The 11,959-nt window shown below is 44.3% G+C and overlaps 1 protein-coding gene across 1 annotated transcript; it reads right to left on the reverse strand.

The window, feature by feature from the left end:
- Nucleotides 1-8,441: 8,441 nt before the first annotated feature.
- On the reverse strand, nt 8,442-11,720 carry CCDC71L (coiled-coil domain containing 71 like). The gene is given in 2 exon segments (XM_039571487.1): nt 8,442-11,468; nt 11,470-11,720. Coding segments are annotated over 2 exon segments (861 nt in total). The 5' UTR covers nt 11,557-11,720; the 3' UTR covers nt 8,442-10,694.
- Between the last annotated feature and the right edge of the window lie 239 nt (nt 11,721-11,959).

The raw sequence follows: 11,959 nt of genomic DNA on the forward strand, positions 1-11,959 counted from the left end.
GTTGCAGTATTAGTAACCACATGCTGAAGTAGGTCACTACATGAACAGCAGTCACTGCCTTTGGGCCCAACTCTGCTATTTGCAGTAGCACAAGGAGCAGGCACCAGTGAGTAAGAGGGTGCCACACACTGTCAAAACTATCAGACCCTCAGATGCTGTCCTGATCTCCAAGATCAGCCAGCCCTTTCCCTGGCCTGCACTGTTCGTCTGTTCTGGGTCTGAGTTTGTGCTCAAGCCCAGCACCATCTACCACCCATGCTGGTTTGTGAATGCTGAACTCAAGACCTGCCTGGAGTGGTGAAAGCTTAAATACTTGCATTATGCTATTACATGCTTCTAAATTTTCCTTTACCTAGTCAAGACAGACTGACATCAGCTGGATTGAATTAGTGGTCCACCAGGAGATATCTTGAAACTTGGGTCTTCCTAAGCACAGCCCAGATGATTTAAGTCTCAACTGCAACTACTAAGATGAAAAGAAAATGGATGGATAATATGACTGAAACTCTTTAACATATCCTCAAATTCATGTTCCAGCTAGCCCTAAAATAATCGTTGGTGTGTGTGATGGGATTTCTGTGCACAAGACGCTTAGAGCCAGGAATGGGATGTTCTCTGGGCTTTGCAAACCCACACAGTTTACAACGAATTTTCATAAGCATTCCCAACTTTCATGGGAGTAGTAGAAGACTGCTTTGCTACCAAAGATCATTTGCACCTCCCCACAGGTTCTAAGAACCTGGGGAATCCTGATCTGACCTCATTTCAGTTTTTCGAAACTGTGCATAGAGAAAGGCAAATTGTGTCTCCCTACATTGTTCCTGTGTCCCCTACACATGTATCTGTTTCCTCTCCCTTTCCTATAGCCTTACTTCTCATCATTTAAAAAAAAAAACCCAAACCACACACCCATTCTCAAACCCTATAACCACGTCAACAAGACCTCTAATATAGATGTTTTTATACATGCAGCAACTCCCTTCTGCTCATGTAATTCTATTCTGGGAAGCTGTCTAACTTTCATCTTCATGGGCAGGGTTTGCCAGTTGCAGTTCTAACAGGAACCCCCTTTAAGTGGAAACAAGCTCCGATGTTCGGCTCCCATAGCAGCAAAAAGCTGCTTCCCTGCATGACTCTCTCATCTCCTGGGGTGCCTGCTGCCCAGACAGATTCCAGACAGCTGTCTCCAGCCTGCTGCTCCTGTTCACAGGCAGGCTCTGGCTCACTCCCAAGCCTTGTCTTCTCTGACCCACGACTGCCAACTCTGGAATTTTATTGCCAGGATCATGGTATTTGTTGTTTTTCTTACTGTCCCCATTCCTAGACTGAGAAAACTTATTTATCATGCAAAATTAAAATGAGATTCTGTTCTTCCTGAAGGTAAAGAAAATCTTGAAAAGCATGATATTTTGTGACTTGTAAAAGTTGTGTATATATATATATATATATATATATGTAATTTTTAAATATTTTGATTTTTGTAAGCTAATCTTGTGATGGGGAAAAGTGAACAAAATTATTTACATGTTAATTAGCAACACTGCTGACATGAAATATTACTTCCTTGTCTGGCACTCCTGATATTCCGTAGCATTTCAGCGAGGCATAAGCCGCAATTCTGATGTGGTGGTGTTTTACATTCCGTGCCCAAGAAAAAGATCCTACACAATGTAGGAGGGCAACAGCCTTGCAGACCCGGGTTTCAGGCCACCTTCTCTCAGGAAAGGAGTGCCTTGGAAGAGGGGGAATGCTAAGCATCAGCAGGAAGGATGCAGCAATCCTAACATCCTATCATGTGTACCAGAGCCGTGCCCAACACAAAGACCCTCCTGCCCAGATAGTGCCCAGCTGGCCTGTTCACGTTTCATGATTCCTTTAGGTAGGTACTTACACAGCCCTGCACTAGACACAGCTAGCAGGGAAACCATGGAGAAAATAATTGAAAATAAATGATTTCCAGAGCTCATTGATATATTGTTCTGCATTTAAAAACACCAAGTTACTCAAATAATGCAAAAAAAATCTAAGTGGCTTTCACCTCCATTATCTTTCCTACTTTTGCCAAAAAATGGAAGTTTTTAAACTTTTAGTTTAATGAAAGACTGTTTGCAAAAATAAAAGATGCTTTGATAAAAACGTCAACAAAATAAATCATGCAAAAACAACTGGCTGCTTTGTGCTTTTCTTTTAAATGGGACATTTTTCATTAAGACAAACTTATTTTTCAAGATCATTTCAGGCAGCTCTCCAAATTCCATGAAGTTTTGTTTCATTCAAATTGTTTCAAGTAGCCCATGATCTCTGCAATTATGAATTTATTTTTTTTTAATAGGAAAGGGATTTTTACATACTGTGGAAATATGGAAGAGGAAGCTAGACACAAGTAAACAACAATGATAAAAGTATTAAGCCAAATCATAAGGATGCAAACACCAGGGGATTATTAAGACACCTGGTTTGATAGAAAGGTTTCCATTAGATACTGGACAAAGAGTTGAAATTTATGTGCAGATAGAAGTAATTTATGCACATTTGTTACACAAAAGATCATTATTTATTGCTAATAAATGAGCACATTTGATGTATCTAGTCAGTATTCAAATATTTAATGTGTTTTAAGAGCACCTAGGGTATAGTCTCTGTAGCACAACTCACTGCACTCAGGAATTCTGTCAAATTACATGGAGCTGCAAAGAAAGGCTGGCTCATAAAACAAGGCAGTGCTAAAGTAGATGGAACGATTTTAAAAAATTGACAAAAATTTCCTCTACTTTCTCCTCTACCTCTTTGCACTTGTCCAGAAATGAGTATTGGGATGTTTCTGTTCTGCAGCATTAATTTTACCATACAATATGAGAGGATAAAAACCTCCGAATGACATTATGGTCACAATGTATAGATTTTACAGTATCAAAGATTAGCACCTTCTTTTTTACACTGTGGATTTCATAGCGTTATAGAATTGCTTGGGTTGGTAGGGACCTTAAAGGTCATCTAGTTCCAATCCCCCTGCTATGGACAGGGACACCTTCCACTAGCCCAGGTTGCTCAAAGCCCCATCCAACCTGTTACTGACCACAGCTCTCTGGCCACATCCATCTGGCCCATTCCTTATTCATGAAACAGTCCACCCTTCAAATTCACATCTCTCCAATTAAGAGATAAGGATGTCATGTGGTACTGCATCGAAAGCATTACAGAATTCTAGGCAGATGGCATTGGTTGGTCTTTCCTTGACCACTGCAGACACTCCACCATAGCCACCATAGTCACAAGACTGGTCAGTCATGATTTGCCCTTAGTGACCTCTTGGATCAGCTCTTTGTCTTGCATGTGCCTTAACATTGCTTCCATGAGGATCTGCTCCACGTTCTTCACAGGCACAGAGGTAAGGCTCACCAGTCTGCAGTTCCCTGGGTCTTCCTTTCTCCCCTTTTTAAAAATAGGAGTGATGTTTCCTTCTTTCCAGTCTCCACGGACTTGGCCTGACTGCCATGGCTTTTCAAATATGACAGAGTGGCTTGGCAATGACATCAGCCAGTTTCCTCAGGACCCTGGGATACATTTCAACACAGGAAAATTTGCCCCTAACATTTTTCTGATTAATTCTCTGCCTATTCCTTCTCTTTTTATGAGTAGTTAGGATGTCTTTAAAGGACCACTTTTCAAAATATCTTTTGTCTGTGCTTGCTTGTGGAGGATGCTGTTTGACCAGGTTAACCTCTGAGAGCCCCTTCCAACCGGAGTTGTGTTCCACAGGCACAACTTCCTGAGCAATTGATACATCTTTGGGAAGAAAAATAGTGTGGGCAACTCTTAAAATATTTAAACTTTGAGTTTCTTGAAATATCTAGGAATGAAAAGAAAAGCTGACTATTCCTTAGTATAACCTAAGCTACAAGGAGCTGACAATTTCTATGAAAAACCACACCTGACATTTACAACCACATTAAAGCCCACTCAGAATCAGCAGTGCACTGTTTCTGTACATTCACAGGATAAGGTGCTCTGTGTTTTTTCCTGGGAAAAGCACTTAACTGGAAGGCGTTTTGTTTCTGAGCTATGTGACCCTTCCTGCTGAGGGAACAGCAGCAGGAACTGCACTTCAGTATTTCTCCTCAGAAAAAAGATCAGGTTTAAGATTTTCTGTCTCTGGTGCTTCCTCTATCAAAGTATCACTGTAAAAGTAGAAGAAAAATCAGACACCCATTCTTCTGGAAGAGCTGAATTCTCCTCAAAACCTCCCAAGACTGCAAGCACTAAGTGAAGATTATACCACAACATTTTAATATCAGTGGATTTAACATGAGGTGGACGTCTACAGAAACCTTACTGGAAAGGGGTTTCTGGATGGGATAACCATTAGGAAGTACACAAGGTAGATTCCAGGAGGGATTTCTGTGGCCTTGGGACAGTTTTGTCGACCCTGCATAGCATGGAAACATGGGACATTTTTAGAATATATATCCCAATGGCATTGGACAAATAAAAACTGCAACAGAAGCCTCTGTAGGAAAACTGCTTTGGGGTCTGAGTGCATGTGTGCATGAGTACATACACACATTTTTATTAATTACAGGCTCTCATATTTATATATACCATCTATAAAATTTAGTCTTCGCTACACATAATTATATTCATATAATTAGGAAATCATTGCTATTTGGAACCTTACACTGGAGCTTGGGAAGAATGAAGGGTAAGCACAGGATAAGGGACCATGCCCTAACCCACATTTTCTGCTCTATTTCAAGAAAACTTGCATCGCTGGTCCCAAACTATGGCACTAATTCCCTTTAGCTGAGTAGACACATACCCTTAGAGGGGTTGAAATGTGTTGTGTCAGCTTCCTAAACAATCTGACACTGCACAGATAATTCAGAATTATATGCTCTTTTTTCACCAATTACCTTACAGGACATAGGACAAGTTCAGTTATAAATTACTTTAACAGTTCTGGGATGTATAAAATGGATGGTTGTTATTTCAACCACTCAGCTAGAAAGGAAAAAAATAGAACATAATAACACAGTATCTTCATTTTAGAATTTTTAGGAATTCATGGGGAGATGGAAAGAAACTTTCCTTCTTTTTCAAAAATACTTTGAAAAGGCATTTTGGATCACACGGACTCAAACATAAGAAACTGTCACATTGGGTTCTTTCAGTTTGGTTTCTTACCTCTCCTCCAGGAAATACCATCCATTTGGAAATAGCATCTAATATTTTGAATAATGTCCGCTGCTGCCAAAATGTGAGGTTAGGATAACACTTACTATGTGTATATATGAACGTATCCTCTCCATCTTCAGAGATCATCCTATAGCAAGGTGGTTTGGCATGGGCAACATGAGCTGATGAACAGGCTGCTCAGTTGCACAAGCAAAGTAACAGGAAATTAAAGATGGCCAATGGCAAGTAAAGGCTAAGCAAAGACTCTCTGAGGAGGTGGAAAGCAGCAGCCACACACACAAAAACAAAACAAAAACCCCAGACGAACACACAACCACCCAAATGACAAAAACCCTGTCTTTCAGAGGAAGAATTTCATCTCCCATCTATTCTAGAGTGATCAATTCTGTGTCTCTCCTCAATATCAGCCGAGGAAGGGAGGATGGGAGCAGGGGCAGGTACAGGATGTCTGCATACCTGAAGCAGCAATAGGGAGAGAAATCCAGAACAATGAGAGTAGTTCAAGGGATTGGGATTTCCTTTGACACTACTGTCTTTTAACTTCAACACTATCAACGCTAATATTCTGTAGTCTCAAACAAGGAGGCAGAAAGAAAAACAAAATGGAAGCTTCCTTAAAGCCCAGCAGAGTGTACAGAGAACCACAGACTTTTCGGTTTGGCTGCACATCTGTTCAAGTAAAAATGAACTGCATGAATGAAGGCTCGCTTCTTCCATCTCCTATAATGTTTAGTACTACTTGGCAGTTTCATCAGGAGTTTTACAGTAAATAAATGTATGAACAAGACCCTATTCTTGGAATCAATCCTTTAAAACATTTTCAGGTCTCTTTACATTAAAAAATGGTGGCAATAATTTTTTTGTAATTCTATGAAGATATTTAAGTATTAACACTGAGGAGATATATATATATATATGATTTATTTTTACAGTATGGAAAAATGGTTGTGCCTTGATTAGGGATGTGTTCCCAAAATTCTCGTACATAGTCCTACCACCACATACACCGGATGCCTCATTATAGTTTGGGAATAAACCATCAGGAGAACTCCAACATTTGGAGTCACTCTCTGAGCAGATTCCCTACCATGGAATACTGTGGGATGGGTTTGCCTCAGTCTTTTTGGTTAAGGCAGTTATACTCACCTAAAATAAATAGCACATAAAGAAGTGAGGTGTTCCCTAAAAACTGTTATATCCAGGAATGTTTTCTAGCTCAGTAAGTATTTATTGTACAGAATTAACTGTTTCAAATTCTTAAAACACTGCCCTCATAACACAGAACTTCAAAGTTCACCCTTACAAGTGTGACAGAGGGGGGCACTGAAATTTGGGTCTTCAAAGTCTAGGATTTGTGATCTACCTTCTTTCTTGATATGAATTGCCTCATTTCCATGAGGTATTTCCATTCACTCTTGTCCATCTACTCCTTTGCTTCCGGATTTCCTGTGTTTATAGACACAAGCAAAACCAGAGCATTTCAAATCAAACAAAACCTTCTGTTCAACCCCAAATCACTGGTTTTGTCTCATATATACAAATAAAAATTTTTGTGTCGGTCCATTGGGCCAAAAGCAAATAGAGTTGCTTTCAGTATTACTGGTTTCATAGGCATGCAAACTTTGGCTTTGAAGTACAGCACCAAGCCATCACATATTACCATAAGTTAATTATTTTAAATAGCATGAAGAGCCCAGGACTCTGCCTTGCTGAAGAAGCATGAAGTGAAAAATTGTTTGGGATCAATGCTGAAATCTTCAAACCAGATTCACTCTGCCTTTTGCTTCTCATACGCAAGGAAATACAGAAACAACATTCCCTACCCCTTCAATGCAAAATCCAAGTACCACAACTGCCTTCTGCAAATACAACAATGCTCTGCATGAGGTTTGGGCATACAAAGACTTTGTTGTTTAAAGACCAGCAACAGAGGGTTTCAGGGACCAGTTGTACACTTTGATCCTTTTGATGCAAAAACTTTTATGTAACAATAGAGTCCAGGAGAACTCTTGCAAGGCACTGCATTCTCCTTCTATTAGCTTAGTCCTGAACAATGCTTTTGTGCAATGACTCACAGGAATGCCTGTCTCTTGAATGTAAAGACCACACCACACAATATGCTAGACCAATGGTCACCTCAACTCTATCCACGACATCTGGGGCCATTGTCCAACTCTTTTTGGCACTGTCGCATTTAGGAGTTCAGTAACCTTTGAGTGACTGGTTGAAAATTCAGATCTGGTAAAGGAAATAGCCCAACTTCCAGTACATGAAATCATTCTATAAAGAGAGCTCATAAGGGAAGGAACCAGCTACTACAAGAGAATTCCAGCAAAAGAGGCTACCACAAAATTCCTGTTCAATATGAGACCATCTGTGCTGACTGAAGTAGACTGGGCATTGTACACTGGATTTATTCCGGGCCTGCATTTTGTCAGTCTCAGAATTAGCCCCATGTGACAGGATGTTGAAACCACTGAGTTAAATCAAGCAAATCACACCTATCATCCTGCTCAGTGTGGGCACAGGAACAGCCACACAGTTAGACCAGAGGTCCATCTAATCCATTACACCATCTCCAACACCATACGTATAGGTAGAGTACAAAAACATTATTAGCCCTTTTCATAAAATAAACCTACTGCTATCATGTTTAAAATTATCTAACTCAATATTGTGGCAATACTGCACACACCTTTCCAACCTTCCTCAGATCTGGTCTATAGCTAGAAGGTTGAACAGAAGCCAAACCTAAAATCTGAGAGTTTTCTGATTGCTTAGTTTCCTTAGATGAACACAGAGAGGTAGGTGTGAATAGCACCTTTGAGAAGGAAAAAGATGGGGGGAAGCTGGACCACAGACAATCCTGTCCTGGATTGGCAGAAACTTCCATGAATATGATCATGAAATAAGCTGGTTTAGTTTCCCTGGGACCTGATGGCTTTCACACCCCGTCCTGTACAGAGATCCTTTGCTGAGCTATTTCAGTGCATTAAATCACCAGAAAACCTGACTAAAGATTTCCCGCTCTTAACTGACTTCACAAACTGAAATAGCTCAGTTAAGAATCTGTAAATGCAGCTGTCAGCGGAGCTAAGACTCCAGCGAAACTTCAACCCAACTTGCTAAGAGGGTATCACCAAAACACACTATACCCCAATAAAGCTCCCACTTCTAAACCAAGAAGACAAAGCACAAGCAAGAGAAAAATAAGCAAGTCTTAACTCATAGAGCCCCCACAGCAAGAGTCACGCAACAGAGTCGTAATTTACTTCATTATATTTTGTTCTTACAAAGAACGTTTCAGGATATGCCTCCAAACAAGGCAGCACAAATTTAATACAGTGTCTCCCATATCATACCTCTGGCAGCCTTAACTCTCGCCCTTGAAATCTGACCTAGCCTGTCCTGTGACTGTTTAGGAGTTAAGAATCTGCACAAGCCAAATCCTTAATTTTATCATCTTTCTACACACTTGAAAATAATACTAAAAAAGCCCTCAGCCTAACAGTAGGAGCACTGAAATCACCTATGCACTTTAAGAACTAGTAATGTTATTCTTGTGCTTCTGAAGTAGAATTTCAAAATTTAAATACCTGGAGCCTCAGCATCTGGCCACACTGCAGCTTGCCTTAATGGGTTTTAAATCAACCCAATTTTGCTTTTACATTCAAGCAGGTATTATATAGCCAGAGGAACAGCACAACAATATGCGCCCTTGAACTTTCATTTAATTCACTTCTGAAATGTGACGTGGCACTACTGCAGCCATCAGCAGACGGTCTAACGTTATGTAAACAATTTCAAAAGCCAAATGGATGTAAAATAGATTAAGCATTAGTTCGGAAGAATAAGGAGTTTGCAGCTTCACTAAGTAAGAAAAAACTACAAAATATACATGTTTTTAGAAGAAGCTGGCTGCTTTAGGTTAACACTAGCAAGTATTTACAAGCAGCCTCTACACCATCAAGATGTCTTACTGCCTTTGTTGAAGGCTGGCAACAAGGAGTTAAGAGACATCAAAAATTTTAAGTCAACAAATAATTCTATAAGCAAGCTGTGAGATTGTTCATTCCACCATGAAAACTAGTTAGTCCCATCTGCCAGGATAGTTGGAACATAAGCCGTGTATTACCCAGCATTTCTTAATCCTCTTGCAAGCATAAAAAAATTAATGTAAGAAGAGAATAATCAATCACTATCTCCCTCACACACACCTTTGGTCCTCACACACCAATTGCAAGGCATAAGAGCTGAAAAAAAACTTTAATAAACCAGTTTAAAGAGAGACTGCCTATTACATGGAATGACTACATGCTATTTTTCAGTCAAAATAATCAAGCCACATCATGAATTTTTCAGCAGTCTACTGGGAAACCCATGAAAGGTTTGTAAAAATAATTATGTGCGAGTAATTATATTAAACACGATGATCCATCATTAACCATCTCACAACCACAGGACAACGAGTGCTAGTTGGTTATCAAAGGGACCAGATATCAAGTCTTGCTCTTTTTGCAGAGAGAGGCACTTGAGTGTGATATTTGTGTCATGCAAGCAGCTGACTTCTGGCTGTCAGCACCAACACTGGATCATAGTTCACCTCCAGACACCTACACATTGCTTTGATGAGCAGTTACATTCTTTACAAAGCCAGAGCTCACTGACATACAGCGCCTCAGTGGTGGTGTACTTCACCAAGAACCCGTCCCTGTGCAGTTTCATTGAACTGAAACACCATTTGTTCTTTGACTTTTATTAAGTTCACTTAGGTTGACCAAATGAGCTTCCCTAAAGTAAACAGGGTTATAAAATATCAGGATGATTCTATCTTTAGGTGCTCCATAGAAACAAATACTTAGTTCAACTAGAAAACTTTAAAAATTACTTTAGATACAAAAGTGTAACAATTATACTGCGCGATACATCTTTATATATCACTAAGCTCATGAAATTAAAATTTAAAAAGTTTTTGCACCATCAAGAACAGCCACAAGTCCTGAACCTCCATTCTTTACGCATCCTTTATCAGAGTAAACTGAAACTTGGGAATGCTTGGGATTCAAAATACCCTGAGCACATACTAGTGCAACACCACAAAGCATACATAATCCATCGGAAAAGGGGAAGGGGGGAAAGGAAAAAAAAATAGCAAGAATCGGATGGTGCTTTATTATACAAGCATGAAAGTAAGTTCATTTGGAAACTAACTTCTTGGGTGGACTTCTGGACCAGTGAGGTAGCCCAATGGGAGAGAAAAAAAGTGGAAGTGGAACTTGGTCCCCACGCGTGATACCTGCCAGGCGGTCCCACCCCAGGGCGAGGCCGGGGCCCGGCAGGCCGCCCCCCGTGCGGCGGGGGGCCCGGCGCCGCCCGAGCGGGCCATAAAGTGCAGCAGCAGAACACGATCCAGACAAAAGCAATGTAAACAGGTGACTGATACCGGTCTCTTTGTCCGCACCGCGGCCAAGGTGAGGCGCGGGGAGCGGGGCCCCGCAGGCTCAGGACGGTGCCACGGGGAAGCGGCGCACCCGCACCACGGGGGATAGGTCCACGCCGAGGATCCGCTGTGCCCGCCGCCGCGCTGCCGCCAGGCTCCGCCGGCTCCACATGCTGCCCCGCACACGGATGGTGGGGAACGTGGTGAGGCGGGGGGTGGCCGCCTTCCAGATCTCCTCCAGCGACTTGCCGCCAAACGGCTCCCATGCGGCCGCCGCCGCCGCCGGGCTGCCCTGCTCGCTGTCCGCCTGCTCGCCCGGCGGCTCCGGCGCCGACGCCACCGCCTCCTCCTCCTGTGCACGGGGGCCACCGGCCGCGGGCCGCTGCCTGCCCCGCTCCCTCCTGCGGCGCCGCCGCCGCCGCCGCCGCTTGGCGCTGCCGCCCGCCGCCCCGGCCCGGCGCTTGGCGTCGGCAGCCGGGAGGCGCCGCTTGCCGGCGCGGCGGCGGGGCCGCTCCGAGGGCGGCGGCGGGTCGGGGACGACGGCGCGGCAGGAGGAGTATCCGTAGACGTCCTTGCTGCGGAGGATGACCGGGGAGAACTCGTGCTTGAGGCTGCAGAGGAAGTTCCACAGCTCCGAGTCGGAGCTCATGAACTCCGTGGACTTGGGCATGAAGAGCTTGAGGGCGTCACCCAGCGCCTTGGTGCCAGCGAAGGAGACCTGCGAGCGCGAGTACACAACTTTCTCCGCTTCCCCCTCCAGCCCCCAGGCGGCGGCCGCCGGTTCGCCGCCGGCTGCCCCTGCCCCTGCTGCCGCCGCCGTCGCCGCCCGGGCTCCCCGCGGCCGCCGCCGCGGCGCTCCCCGCCTCTGTGTTCATCTTCCCGGCTCCTCTCTCCAGCGCCGCCTGCTTCCTACTGCGGGTCATGGAGGCAGCGGGACGGGGTGGCGGGACAGACGCCGAGAAGGCAGAGCAGAGGCAGCGCCGAAGGCAGGCTCCGGCTGCCGCCGGGCGCCCGCCGGGTGTGAGCAGCGATCGATGTCCTGCGCCCAGCACAAAATGGCGCTTTAAAGTCCCGGGCGGGGCCTGCGCACGCCCGCCCCCCCGCGCCGCCCGTTGGCCCGTTCGAAACGCGTCGGTCGGGCCCGGCCCCGCCCCGCCGGGGGCGGTGGCCGTGAGGGCGGGCCCCCGGAGCCCCCGGAGCCCCCGGACTGTGGTCTGGCGGGGTCCACCAACCCGGCTCCCGGCGCGACACCGAGCCGCGACCCCCGCGTCTCCAGCTGGGTGGCCCAGCGGGTGGCCCCTTCCCTCAGGGAAGGACGCGAGGCTC

This window comes from Corvus cornix, chromosome 1A (assembly GCF_000738735.6).
Source record: "Corvus cornix cornix isolate S_Up_H32 chromosome 1A, ASM73873v5, whole genome shotgun sequence".
NCBI lineage: Eukaryota > Metazoa > Chordata > Aves > Passeriformes > Corvidae > Corvus > Corvus cornix.